The following is a 15,111-nucleotide window of genomic DNA, read 5'->3' as shown; positions in this document are numbered from 1 at the left end:
GGCACTTTCTAGACAGGGTCAGCTGTGGTGGTATGGGGAGGAAGAGGTGGGAGGCAGGGCCCCGGAACTCCCAAGAGTATATGCCCCTTGTCTTCAGTTACCAGGGTAGGTAGGGAAGGACCACTGGGCAAGGGCAGGGCTAGGCATGTTTGAGTTCAGACTTTCCTTGGGTGGGTCTTGCTGCAGCTGCTGAGGGGGTTGGGGGTGAGGTTCCCAGGTCAACAGTTATGTTCCTAGGAGGGTTATGACTGTCTCTACTGTGTCATGCAGGTTGTCAGGGAAGTGGGGGAAAGCTGACAGTCACAGGCCTCACCCAGCTCCCATGCAATCCAAAAGACCAGTCTCACTCCCACTGTGCCCCCCAGCAACAGCACTGAATGTGTTTCCAGGCAGTGGGCAAGCAGGGCTGAGAACTTGCCCCAGGCTACCCACCTCCCAGCTGGGAAGGCAAATATGGCTTTTCTTCTTCCCCTGCCTGTGGTGTCTGCACACCAGATTCACACTCCTCCCCGAGTTCTGGCCAAGAGGCTTCTCAATCAGTTCAAATTGTTAAAACTCAAAAATTCAGCTGGAGATTTCTTTCTCCCTGTGGCCTTTTCCCAGTGCCTCTGGCCACCATCCTGAAGGACCCCTGTAAGGCCAGGCAAAAATGGCTTGCTAGGGGACCCAGTAAGCCCACAGGGATTTTTTTCACTGCTTCTTCTATCCCTGTATTTTGCTTGGCTTTCTAAATTGACTCAGTTCCAGGTAAGGTCAAAATCTTCTCCTGTTATCTAGGCCTACAGTTTCCCCAGTAGGGGTGTGTTCAGGGGCAGACGATCTCCCTTTCCCACCTCCACAGTTTGGGCACTCACAGTATTTGGGGTGTCTCCTGGGCCTTGTAGGAGCAATCTGCTTTCTTCAGGGGGTCTGTGGGTCATCTCAGGTTTCCTGATTTATTCCTGCAGTCGTTCTGGAGCAAAAATTCACAATGCGAGCCTCCATATGCTGCTCTGTCGGTTCAAGTTTCAGCTGCAATCTAGTCCTGCCTCCCATCCACCACGATCCCCTCTTCTTGTTGATTACATTTAGTTCTGCTCTGATTTTGGCTATTTGTTTTGTTCTGCTAGCTTTGGGATTAGTTTGTTCTTGTTTTTCTAGTTCCTTTATGTGTGAAGTTAGTTTATCAATTTGAGATCTTTCTAACTTCTTGATGTAGGCATTTAGTGCTATAAACTTTCCTCGTAAAACCGCCTTTGCTGCCTCCCAGATATTTTAGTAGGTTGTGTCTGTTTTCATTTGTTTCAAAGAATGTTTGGTTTCTGCCTTAATTTTGTTGTTTACCCAATAGTCATTCAGGAACAAGTTGTTCAGTTTCCATGTAATTGTGTGGTTTTGAGAGTTCCTCTTGGTGTTGCTTTCTATTTTTATTCTACTGTGGTCTATGAATATACTTGTTATGATTTGATTTTTTTAATTTATTGAGATATGCTTTATGGCTGAGCATATGGTGGATCTTAGAGTATGTACCCTGTACAGGTGACAAGAACATATATTCTGTGGTTGTTGGGTGGAGTAGTCTGTAGATGTCTACCAGATCCAATTGGTCTAGTGTCAAATTTAAGTTCATAATTTCTTTGTTAGTTTTCTGCCTCAACGATTTGTCTAATGCTTTCAGTGGGGTTATGAAGTCCCTCATTATTGTTGTGTGGCTGTCTGTCTTTTATTAGGTCAAGAAGTACTTCTTTTATAAATCTAGGTGCTCCAATGTTGGGTGTGTATATATTTAGGACAGTTAAGTCTTTTTTCCCCCTAAACTCTCACCTCTGGCTGAATATTAAGTCTTCTTGTTGAACTGAACCCTTTATCATTATGTAATGCCCTTCTTTGTACTTTTTCTTTTTTTTTACTTTTGTTGGTTTTAAGTTTATTTTATCTGATACAAGAGCAACAATCTCTGTCCTTTTTTGTTTTCTGTTGGTATGATGGATCTTTTTTCATCCCTTTACTTTGAAGCTATGGGTGTCATTACATGAGATGGATGTACTGAAGACAGCAGAAGGTTGGGTCTTTTCTTTAATCCAACTTGCCACTCTGTGTCTTTTCAGTCCAGTGTTTGTACCATTTACATTCAAGGTTAGTATTCATATGTGAGGTTTCATTCCTGTCATGGTATTGTTAGTTGGTTGCTTTATAGTCTCAATTGTAAAGTTGCTTTGTAGGAACTATGGACTATGTACTTATATGTGTTTCTGTGGTAGCAGGTTTCTTTTGTTTCCAAGTTTAGAACTCCCTTAAGCACGTCTTTTAAGGCCAGTTGATTGGTAACACATTCCCTTAGCAACTGCTTGTCTGGGAAAGATTTTATTTCACTTTCACTTATGAAACTTAGTTTGGTGGGTTATGAAATTCTTAGTTGGAATTTCTTTTCTTTAAGAATGCTAAAAATAGGCTACCCATCTCTGGCTTGTAAAGTTTCTTTTGAGAAGTCTGCCATTAGCCTGATGAGGTTCCTTTTATAGGTGATTTGATCCTTTTCTCTAGCTGCCATTAAGATTTTTTCTTGTGTTGATCTTGGAAAGCCTGATGACTATGTGCCTTGGGATGGTCATCTTGTATAGTATCTTGTAGGGGTTCTCTGAATTTCTTGTATTCACATGTCAATCTCTCCAGCAAGACTGGGTAAATTTTTGTGGATTACATCCTCAAATATGTTTTCCAAGTTGCTCACTCTCTCTTCTCTCTCAGGAATGCCAATGAATTGTAGGTTTGGTTGCTTTACTTAATACCTGATTTCTTGGAGGTTTTGTTCATTTTGTAAAATTCCTTTTTTCTTTATTTTTGTCTGACTGGGTTGATTCAAAGGACTGGTCTTCAAGCTCTGAAATTCTCTCCTCTGTATGATCTAGTCTGTCATTAAGGCTTCCAACTGCATTTTGAAATTCCCGTAGTGAACTTTTCAATTGTAGAAGTTCAGTTTAGTTCTTTTTAAATATAGCTATGTCATCTTTCATATCTTGGATCATTTTCCTGGCTTCCTTGGATTGGATTTCACCTTTCTCTTGGATCTTATTGAGCTTCCTTGCCATCCAGATTCTGGATCCTGTGTCTATAATTTCAGACATTTCAATGTGGTTAGGATCCATTGCTAGGGAGCTAATGCCATCCTTTAGAGGTAAACAAAACACTGACTTTTTGCATCGCCTAAGTTCTTGAGCTGATTCCTTCTCATCTGAGGGAGCTGGCTTTTCTTTTTGTCAATTTGCTTTTATTTGGATAGGGCTTTTTGTTTTTACATTCTTTTTTCCCTTAAGGGTTGACTGTGGTGAATGTTGTATATAGTTGACTGGTTTCGTTTCTGAGTGCTGTCAGAGGGTCAGGGCTCTGTTCTAGGTTCTGAGGTTATAGATGGGTTCCTGCGGTGCGTTTCAGAGGTATTGCATGGTGAAACAATGTATTTTTGTTTGGTGGTGCAATTCAGGTTGCATTCTCGTAGATGGCTCTTCACAGTGACATCAGGGCCAGCAGATACACTCTTACTCAGCCAGGCACCTCTTATTTTTCAGTGTGTATGTGGCAGTGCTCTGGGGAGGGGAGGCAGGGGCCAAGAGATAACTCCCTGTCCAAGTTTGTTTCCAGGCCTTGGGCCTTGGTGCTGTCCCCTTCAAGTACTGGTGCTGCACCCATGTTTTCTTTGTCCAAAAGGGGGCTTTGGCAGGCTGTGCTACCCTCTCCCTTTAGGGGTGGTCCCAGCTGAGAGATCATCAGGAGATCTCTAACTCTTGGGGGGCCCACTGTGCTTGTGAGAGTCAGAGCAGGTTGTGGGATATAACTACTAGCGGTCTGGTGTTGCAGTGGGTTGGGGTGAAGGATCCCTGGGCAGGGCAATGGTATCATGTGTACGCAAGTGGAAAAGTGCCTGTGGCCCAGGGTTTCCAGCCTGGCAGACAGCTGTCGGGCCCACTCAGCTTGTGCTCTTCTGACCCAACAGGTCTTCCTCCAGTGTCTGCCCTGGGAGCATCTTGACTGGCTAGACTTGTTCCAAGCCTTCTGCTCCCAGATCACCGAGCTGTTCCAGATGATGTGGGCTGCAGGGCTCCCTGGGAAAGAAGCTGTGGCTTTCAGGCCGCACCCTTCCCAGACGGGTCTTGTGAAGGGAGGGACACCCAGCTCCTATATTTGTACAAGAACCTGCACCAGCATAAGAACCTAAGTCACAGTCTTCTTTTTGTTCTGACGCTGGGGGCTCTTCCTCCACTCGAGTTCAGGCCATAGATCTCAGCAACATACTCGTGGGCAGTGTGCCTGAGTCCCAGGGAGTTGAAACCAGGCCTGCAGATTTGTCTTCTGGCCCCTCGGGGTCAAGCACTGGCTGTGCTGGGGGTGCTGGACCGCTTCCAGGCCACCAGCAAAACACTCAGGTAGGGAAGCGGGGGTTGCGCTGTGGATATCCTCCTGTGGGAGTGGCCAGGCAGGCAATCTTGGGAGGGGCCAGCAGGCGAGGGGGCATTCATCCTGGTCCTGCAGCAATGGCAGCTCCTGGCCAGTAGAGAACAGGAACTGCAGAGCAAGATGGAGAGCCTTGGGGGATGGGCACCTATGGTCATGTTTTACTGCAGCTGGCATGTGGTGGCTCCGAGCAGGCTTCCCAGCTTCCTCCCTCTTAACTATGTTGAAGGCAACTGTGTTGCCTCTCTATTGACTTTCAGTATTTTCTCTCAAAAGATCTGTTGATCATCAGCATGATGATTCACTCGATATTTTGGTTCCTCTTGGTGGGAGAGGCATTTGCTAGCTTTGTCTAGTTGGCCGTCTTCCTTCCCTCTCTGGAATTCACCTTCTAATGACTGAACTCTGGCTTTAGGAACAGTTTAGCCACTGATGCTTCCCTAAACCCACTTATATTATCAAAAATTAGGGAAATTATCAATTAAAGCAACCGCATTCTGTTTATTTGTACATTTTCACACTACTTTAGATGATCCATTTAAAAATATTAATATGAACAAATGAGGCATTTTTATGAGAATGACTCGCTGCCTACTGTGCTAAGAAGGCACTGAAAGAGGCATTTTTTTAAAATAAAAATATTATGGATCCCTAATACTGAAATCACTTCAGGAAAAGGTGATGTATTTCCATTAAATGGATAATTGTGTTCAAAGAGACAATTTAGGAATTCTTCCTCAACATTGCTATTTTTATTGCTCTGAACTTCTGAACCACAATATCATTAGAGGATTGAAGTGTGTTACAGAAATCTCATCACTTTCTGTCTGCAAATATTCTGGGAGACGTAACTCCTACGATTCCAATATCTACCTTAGAATAGAAAACTAAGAATAACTTGGTTCTATAAAAGAGAAGAGTATTTAGCAGAAACATGTCTTACCTGTAAAAATTATTTTACAAAGTTTTACTTATCTGCCATAGGAGACTTCAGATAAGAATATAAGGCACAGTAAGTTTTCTGTACTTCAAGCAATTTAAGAAATTTGAATATTTCCATTGAACTTGTTCAACTACTTTACCTTTTCTTTAATACAATAAGAAACTTACTGTTTCCCAAATAACCAATATATAAAGTTGTATTTTGAAAATCATATTCTAGAAGTCTTCTTAAGACTCTTCAGGTAAATGTTACTAACTATGGGAGAGCTATTGAGTACGAATCCATACATAGACCACATGAGTACTATACAGTAGAGAGAGATTTGTACATTGGTTGAAAAATTTCCATACTAAGCAATCATAACAAAACCACTCAACACTGGTATTCAAACATTGTGTGTTCAAATTATGAACAATGTGATTTAAATGTGAAAGAAAACACAAATGGTTATGATTGTCCCATTGTGATTTAATGTTTACTCTATTAAAAATAATTTTGTAAATGAGTATTCATTCTATGAAAAAGTCTTAATCATAATGTTCATATAAAAATAATTTTTAAATTTATTATCCAGTTATTTAAAGACAGACTCTTATAGTGACATCTGATTTTTGTATATCTCTTTCTCAATGGCCTCAGTTGGGCTTGTGCTAACATGAGGTATCAACAGACAAAAAGTAAAATTTTACATGTTAAAACAGAAGGAATTGACACATAAGCAGAACTTTTCTCATGGGAATCTTGAGCCCAGCCTTGTAATGCTGATTAGAGAAATGTGTACTCCAGACTGCCACATGCCAGCTCCTTACTTATATACAATAACAAATGAGAAACTGAGATGAATGTACACCAAGATTTAATGAAACAATAAAATAATCTGTTCTTGGTACTTAGGCATAATGTATCTTTTCACAGAAAGAAATTAGGCAAATTTTACTAGATTAGGCTGATAATTACGGTTAAACCATGTCAGAATCATACCAAATACAAAAAATAACATCTGTATAGCAGCAAAAGAAAATATTTCAAGCAATGCTATCATTTCTTATAGACTACCAACATTGATAAACCCATGAGGAAAGAAACATGAATGTGCTTTAATATATATACAATTTACATAAGCTAATCTTTACCTTTTGTTTCCCTTATATTTAAAAAAGATTTTTATTCTAATTACATGTTGTATGGGTGAAAGTTCAACAATCAGCATTTTGTGATATTATTTTGGTCCCAGAATTTGCATGTGACAATTATTACTTCTATGAATAAAAGATTTTAAACACAATGCATGGACTAGAGTACTTCTTAAATTGTGTGTATAAAATGCTTGTTCTTGCAGTATACTCTCAAAATGACAAAAACAGCAAAAACATGGCATGAATGTCCCACATCCGCAGCACTGTATGGTTTGCTGCTGAGCCTTAGAACCTCTTTCATACAACATTCCAATCAGTTCCCAGTAATCAGTTAATTGACATGTAAGATAAAAATACAACTGTCATTCTTCCAAAGGACTATAATAACAATGTCATAGTTTTCAATATCAGCATGAATCATTAATTGGATTTTATAAGAGAAAATACCAATTCACAGATAATTTCAGGAACACCAACAGCATAGTTACACAGGTATTCTAATCAAGTATAAAGATACATCCTGAAGAAACAATTTATAAACTTTATAAAACAAATTATGCTTTCTGTTTTATTTTTCATTGTGTATAAATCATTGTCAAAGTAAGAAAGGTCAGAATTTATGATTTATCATTTACATGCTAAAAGTAATAAACAGACTTTTCTAAAGACAAACCTAAGGTTCAATGAAAATAAAGGATTTTCTAAAAATTAAAGATAGCTATTAGGTGGAATGGAGGAATGGACCACCTTGCAAAGCAGCAAATTAGCTTATTATCCATGAAACTTTTATTTGAATGCAGAATGATCATCTGATTAGGATGGAGGAGTACAGAGTACAGCTCTGAGTGAGAAGTTGGATGAGATGACTTCCAAAGTCACTTCCAACCTTAAAATACTGTGACTCCGAGGCACTTCCAACCCTAATACACTGTGACTCTCTTATACCTTCTATTATATACTCCAAATACACGAGCAAATATTTAAAAAATTATATTCCCAAGAAAACTTAATATTACTTACCTCTGCAACCTTGAGAAATTCAGACACTCGTGTCATTCTAGTTAGAAATCGTTTGTAAATTTCTAGAGCATCTTTACATTGTCCTTTCTTCATTTCAAAAAACTTTTCTAGAAAAGATAAAGAGATAAGCAATTTGAAAAGAGTATTATGTTCTATTTTTTTCTAAGCTTATGTTAAGATTACTACTTAAAACTTAATTAATGTTTGAATCAAAACACTTGGCAGTAAAACTTATATGAGGTATTAAGGCACCTAAACAAAGGGAACCTGAATAGATTAAGAAAAGTGTTATGTTCCAAGATAATCATCTGTCTCAAATAAAACAATTTAAATAATGAAAACAGAACTAAAGTAGAAGAATATATGAATTGCCACAACTGGCTAATTCATGTTCCATATATCCCAATATCCTGTCTTGGAAAATAGCAGCAAATTCTTCCTCAGGATAATCTCAAAATTTATGACTGCATTCTACAGAATCCTTATTTTCTTATTAGCTCACAATAAACTAATAATCTATAAATTATAAGGCAATAATCAATAAACCTTCCTGAATTAAAGAATTTAAGTTTTCTACACTAAGTTGATACTTGCTTTTATTGGTCATAAATTATTTCTTTCAAACATCATGATGTGGCTTTTATTTATAAAACAGTAGACTTTTGTGAAAAAATTTGTTTTACTATATCTTTCATGACTTTCTAGTCTATTTATGTTCTCTCTCTCAACCTTTAGCTTTCTAGACAGAAAAATGGAAGCTTATTTTGCTGTTCTCTTTCACACTCTCAAGACCAGAATTCAGTCATTAGGGAACTACAGCTCCATTACACTTGCAATATGAGAGTATAATTTTTACACACATGCTTTGAAGAAAACCAGTACTTCATCAGTGTTTTAATCAGTTATTCATTGATCATTCAGTCAATAATTATTGACACTGCAGATGGAGACACAGCAGGCCATGTCTGTCTACAGTAGTTCCCAGGCAACTCTGGATTATACCTGATGGCCTAGCATCTTCTTTATAAGTTCATTATTTTATATTTGCACATGGTTTAACATATGCTATTTTTTCAGTATTTTTTAAAATTTATATATATATTTTTATTATATTTTAAGTCTAGGGTACATGTGCACAACGTGCAGGTTTGTTACATATGTATACATGTGCCATGTTGTTTTGCTGCACCCATTAACTCATCATTTACATTAGGTATATCTCCTAATGCTATCCCTCCTGCCTCCCCCCACCCCACAACAGGCCCCGGTGTGTGATGTTCCCCTTCCTGTGTCCAAGTGTTCTCAATGTTCAATTCCCACCTAAGAGTGAGAACATGCAGTGTTTGGTTTTTTGTCCTTGTGAGAATTTGCAGAGAATGATGGTTTCCAGCTTCATCCATGTCCCTACAAAGGACATGAACTCATCATTTTCTATGGCTGCATAGGATTCCATGGTGTATATGTGCCACATTTTCTTAATCTAGTCTATCATTGTTGGACATCTGGGTTAGTTCCAAGTCTTTGCTATTGTGAATAGTGCCACAATAAACATGCATGTGTATGTGTCTTTATAGCAACATGATTTATAATCCTTTGGGTATATACCCAGTAATGGGATGGCTGGGTCAAATGGTATTTCTAGTTCTAGATCCCCAAGGAATCACCACACTGTCTTCTGCAATGGTTGAACTAGTTTACAGTTCCACCAACAGTGTAAAAGTGTTCCTATTTCTCCACATCCTCTCCAGCACCTGTTGTTTTCCTGACTTTTTAATGATGGCCATTCTAACTGGTGTGAGATGGTATCTCATTGTGGTTTTGATTTGTATTTCTCTGATGGCCAGTGATGATGAGCATTTTTTCTTGTGTCTGTTGGCTGCATAAATGTCTTCTTTTGAGAAGTGTCTGTTCATATCCTTTGCCCACTTTTTGATGGGGTTGTTTTTTTCTTGTAAATTTCTTTGAGTTCATTGTAGATTCTGGATATTAGCCCTTTGTCAGATGAGTAGACTGCAAAAATTTTCTCCCATTCTGTAGGTTGCCTGTTCACTCTGATGGTGGTTTCTTTTGCTGTGCAGAAGCTCTTTAGTTTAATTAGATCCCATTTGTCAATTTTGGCTTTTGTTGCCATTGCTTTTGGTGTTTTAGACATGAAGTCCTTGCCCATCCTATGTCCTAAATGATATTGCCTAAGTTTTCTTCTAGGATTTTCATGGTTTTAGGTCTAACATTTAAGTCTTTAATCCATCTTGAATTAATTTTTGTATAAAGTGTAAGGAAGGGATCCAGTTTCAGCTTTCTACATATGGCTAGCCAGTTTTCCCAGCACGATTTGTTAAATAGGGAATCCTTTCCCCATTTCTTGTTTTTGTCAGGTTTGTCAAAGATCAGATAGTTGTAGATGTGTGGTATTATTTCTGAGGGCTCTGTTCTGTTCCATTGGTCTATATCTCTGTTTTGGTACCAGTACCATGCTGTTTTGGTTACATATGCTATTTTAATATTCTCTCATACTTGAGAGTTGTTTCATTCAGCATGTAATTTTACTACCTCAGAAGTATTTTTAATTTTCTTAAGGGAAGTTTAATAATATATAATTACACAAAGAACTAATGATCAAGAGCAGTTACTCATTACCTTCTGTTGACAGTCTTTGGGTAATTTTACTTTTTACATGGACCTCCCCTGCAGGGTATTTAAGGGAAGCAAAAAGATCAAGAAAACAAACACATACTGTTTCCTACTTGCTAGGAGTTTAGAGAAAAGACAGTCTTTTAAAAAATGACCAAATCTAAGGATACTTTCTTTATCCACTCTGTCCTGTTTTCTAATGCAATGGATAAACTCACGGTGCTATAAGAGGAAAGTCTTTTCTTGTTAAGAAATTTGAAAATAAGGATTTATTCTGGCAAAACATACTTTTTGTTCTCTCTTTTTACAACAATCTTCATATAAATAATTTCAAATACCCAAATTACTTCTCTTTAGTATAATCTGAGTTTATATCTTTGCATCTGATCTTCAGCAATAATATAAAAAAAATCAAGCGGAATATCTCAATTTCCTTTTAGAATCAGTGACCAAAATTTTAACCAATTTTTTTTCTGTCTCCTCTGGATACTTTTAAAATTGTTTGCATCCTTCATGATAATTTAGGACTCAGCAATGAAAAGCACTCGATCATTGTGGATTTAGGTTATAATCTCATAATTGTTTCTATAATAGTGGCATTGACACAGAAAGGCAACATGTTCTATTTCACTGACACAGGCACAGCTAATGAGGCTCCCCTGTCCAGACCAGTGCAGGGCCTAGGGAAATCAGCACTTTTACAGAGGGGATTGGTCATCCAAAAATGAGCCTCTACCTTTCTTTCACAGTAAAGGTAACATATGTTAATTTTCATTATTCGAAATGATCAAATTTGATGTTTGTAACATGAACCTTTGTAAAGCTGTGATAAATTACCCTTGTCATACTAGTATTAACTTTTGAAGGATAATTGTCCTAGGAAAGAAACCAAATGGAAAAGATTATCATCTCTGAAAGACAAACTGAGAGTTTCTACATAAGCTATTACTAATGACCATTAGTCAGGGAGACAGCTTACTCACAAGTCAGAGTTTCATTATAGCAATAAAGCATTTGTGAAGATTTATAGCACCAATATTGATTCCAATATTAGGTGTAAAGTATTGGTCACGAAATCCTTGATTAAAATTAACCCACAACATATTCATAAGGTTAACTCCTAGCACTATCAGGGAAACAAATGAAAAAACACACCTGCCTCAAAATGTATCTAATTAGGTGAATATGCCAAAATGTGTGAATTCAAAATGCTAGTCTGAACATCTGGGAGTGGTTCTAATACAATGATTCCCAAACTAAAGTCCCTAAACCACCAGGAACAGCATGACTTTGGCCCTTATTAGGAATGCAAATTCTCAGGCCCCACCTCAGACTTACTGAATTAGAAACTCTGGGTAACAGGTTCAGCAACCTGGGCTTTAACGAGTTCTCCAGATATTCTTGAGGAAAGTCCTTGAACACTACTGAAAGTACTTTTTCCTTGTCTTCTGCAAATGGAACTTTACCATAGTGACTATGCATAGGGGAAAGCGATATATCCTGACTTCTTTTTTTTTTTTAGAAAAATACTTCTTTAAAGAGTAGTTTTAGGTTTACAACAAAATTAAACAGAAGTTACAGAGATTTCCCATATTATCCCTGATCCTAAACATGCACAGCCTCCCCCATTATCAACACCTCCGAAAACAGTGCCATATTAGTTACAACTGATGAACCTACATTGAACATCATTATCACCTCAAGTCCATAGCATACATTACTGTTCACTCCTGGTGTTGTACATTCTATGAGTTTGGACAAATGTATAATGACATGAATCCACCATTTTAGTATCATACAGAGTATTTTCACTGTCCTAAAAATCTGGCCAGGCATGGTGGCTCATGCCTATAATCCCAGTACTGTGGGAGGCTGAGGCGGGAAGATTGCTTGAACCTGGGAGTTTGAGACCAGCTTGGGCAACACAGCAAGCCCCTATGTCTACAAAAAAAAAAAAATTCAAAAATTAGCCAGGAGTGGTGGTGCCTGTCTGTCATCCCAGCTACTCGGGAGGCTGGGGCAGGAGAATCACTTGAGCCCAGAAGGTCAAGGCTGCAGTGAGCTGTGTTCGTGCCACTGCACTCCAGTCTGGGAGACAGAATGAGACATCCACTAAACACCAATGATCTTTTTTATTGTCTTCATAGCTTTGCCTTTTGTAGAATGTCAGAGAGCTGAAAACATGCCTTTTCAGACGGGCTTCACTTAGTAATATGCATTTAAGATTCCTTCACGCCTTTTCATGGATTGATAGTGCATTTCCTTTTAGCACAGGATAATATCTGCATATCTTTGTTGGTGAGGTATCAAAGTTTTTAGCCCATTTTTAACTGGGTTGTTTTATTATTTTTTAGTTCTAAGAGTTCTTTGTATATTTTGGACAACAGTCCTTTATCAGATGTGGTTTTTTGCAAATATTGTCTTCCAGTGTGTGGCACATCTTACCCTTTTCTTGACACTGTCTTTTTATGGAGCAGAAGTTTTTAATTGTAATAAAGTCCAGCTCATCAATTATTTCTTTCATGGATCACGCCTCTGATGTTGTATCTAAAAAGTCACCACCATATCCAAAGTTATTTAGGTTTTCTCCTATGTTACCTTCTAGGATGTTTACAGTTTTGCATTTTACATTTAGGTCTATGATCCATTTTGAGTTAATATTTGTAAAGGGTATAAGGTCTGTGTCCAGATTAATTTTTTTGATGTATGAATGTCCAGTTGTTCCAGCACCATTTGTTCAAAAGATTGTCTTTGCTCCTTTATTATAGATCAGGTTATATTAATAGGGGTTGATTTCTGGGCTCTCTATTCTGTTCCACTGATCTATTTGTCTATTCTTTTGCCAATACCACAATATCTTGATTATTGTAGCATTACAGTAGGTTTTAAAGTGGGATAGGTCAGTCCTTCAACTTGGTTCTTCTTCAACAATATTGTGTTGGCTATTCTGGGTCTTTTACCTGATAGAATCAGTTTGTCAATATCCACAGTTACTTGCTGAAATACTGAATACTATTGCAATGAATCTATAGATCATGTTGGAAAGAACTGACATATTCACAATATTGAACCTTCTTATCCATGAACATGGAACATCTCTCCATTTATTAGTTGTTTGATTTCTTTCATAAGAGTTTTATAGTTTTCCTCATATAGATCTTAGAGACATTTTGTTAAGTTTATACCTAAGTATTTCATTTTAGGGAGTGCTGATGTCAATGGCATTGTGTTTTTAAATTCAAATTCTGCTTGTTCATTGCTAGTATATCAGAAAGCAACTGACTTTTGTACATTAACCATTTTTTTCTTGCAAGTTTGCTATAATTGCTTATTAGTTCCAGAAGTATTTTTTGTTGATTCTTTTGGATTTTCTACAATAGATGGTCATATAATCTGGGAACAAAGAAGTCTTATTGCTCCATCCCAAATCTGTATACCTTTCATCTCCGTTTCTTGTCTTACTGCATTAGCTAGAACTTCTAGTATGATGGTGAAAAGCAGTGGTGAGAGGGGACACTTTGCCTTCCTCCTGATCTTACTGGGAAAGCTTCTAGCTTTTTCACCATTAAATATGATGTTAGCTATTAAGTTTTCTGTACATATTCTTTATCAAGTTGATGAAGTTCCCCCTCTATTCCTAGTTCACTGATGATTTTTATCATGAATGGGTGTTGGATTTCATCAAATGTTTTTCTTGTATCTACTGACATGATATGATTTTTCTCTTTTAGCTTATTGATGTGGCAGATTATATTAATTGATTTTCAAATGTTGAACCAGCTTTGCATACCTGGGTAAATCCCCTTGGTCATGGTTTAGAATTCTTTTTATACATTGTTGGATTTAATTTGCTAATATCTTGTTGAGGATTTTTCAACTATGTTCATGAGAGATATTGGTCTGTAATTTCCTTTTCTCTTTAAATTTTAAATAAAATTTACTGACATTATTTATATATAATATATTACATTCATTTAAGATGTAGATTTTATGTGTCGACGGTTATATGCAACATCAATTACTGTCACAAGCAAGGTACATGTCAGTCCATTTTCTGCTGCTATCATGGAATACCGCACACTGGATAATTTGTAAAGAAAGATTTATTTGGCTCACAGTTCTTGTGGCTGGAAGTCCAAGATCAAGGGGCTGTATCTAATAAGGGCCTTCTTGCTGCATCATAACATGTCAGAAGGTATCACGTGGTGAGAGAGTGCATGCCTGACAAAAGTCACCTCTTAAAAGTTTCACCTCTTAATACCATCACAATGCCAATTAAATTCCAATATGAGTTTTGGAGGGAGCATTCAAACCATAGCAGTACAGAACATTTTTATTACTCTCAAGAAATTTCTTGTGTCCCTTTGCAGTTCTTTCCTTCCTCCACTCTGAACCATGGGTAACCACTGGTCTCCTTTCTGTCACTGTAAGTTAGTTTGCATTTTCTAAAATTTTATGTAAATAGCCATACATTATGCACTCTCTTTTCTTTGGCTTCTTTGAACCTAATGATTTTGAAATTCATTTATGTTATTAAATAAATGTAACAGTTAATTCCTTTTTATTGTTGAATAGCATTGTATAATATGTATACATCTTATTTTGTTATTATCTATGTACCTATTAATGAATATTTAGTTTCTTCATGGTTTTTCTATTATGAACATTTTTGAACATTCATGTGCTAGTCCTTGTATGGATACTGGTTTTTATTTCCCTTGGGTAAGTATACAGGATATGATCCTAGTGGGTCATAAGTTAGGTGTACGTTTAACTTTTTAAGTAAAACAGTAAATGTAAAATGGTAAAATCATTTGACGTTTTACCATTTTACATTTCTATCAGATGTGTATACGAGTTCCAGTTACTGTACATCCTCACTAATACTTGATACCACCAGTAGTTTTAATTTTAGTTGAGTCTAGTAGGTCCAAAAGGTATCTCACTGTGATT

The 15,111-nt window shown here is 37.4% G+C and overlaps 1 protein-coding gene across 10 annotated transcripts in view; it reads right to left on the bottom strand.

The window, feature by feature from the left end:
* The window catches only part of SNAP91 (synaptosome associated protein 91), a 159,664-nt gene that overhangs the window by 83,145 nt on the left and 61,408 nt on the right, over positions 1–15,111 (bottom strand). For all 10 annotated transcript variants that reach the window (XM_012497051.2, XM_003258285.4, XM_004091097.3 and 7 more), the window contains exon 8: positions 7,528–7,634. In XM_012497051.2, the coding sequence (XP_012352505.1) occupies positions 7,528–7,634 (107 nt within the window). The remainder of the gene's footprint in view (positions 1–7,527; positions 7,635–15,111) is intronic.

Source organism: Nomascus leucogenys, chromosome 18 (genome assembly GCF_006542625.1).
Source record: "Nomascus leucogenys isolate Asia chromosome 18, Asia_NLE_v1, whole genome shotgun sequence".
Taxonomy (NCBI): domain Eukaryota; kingdom Metazoa; phylum Chordata; class Mammalia; order Primates; family Hylobatidae; genus Nomascus; species Nomascus leucogenys.
Note: the sequence above shows the minus strand (reverse complement) of the source record. Positions and strands in the feature narration are given on the sequence as shown.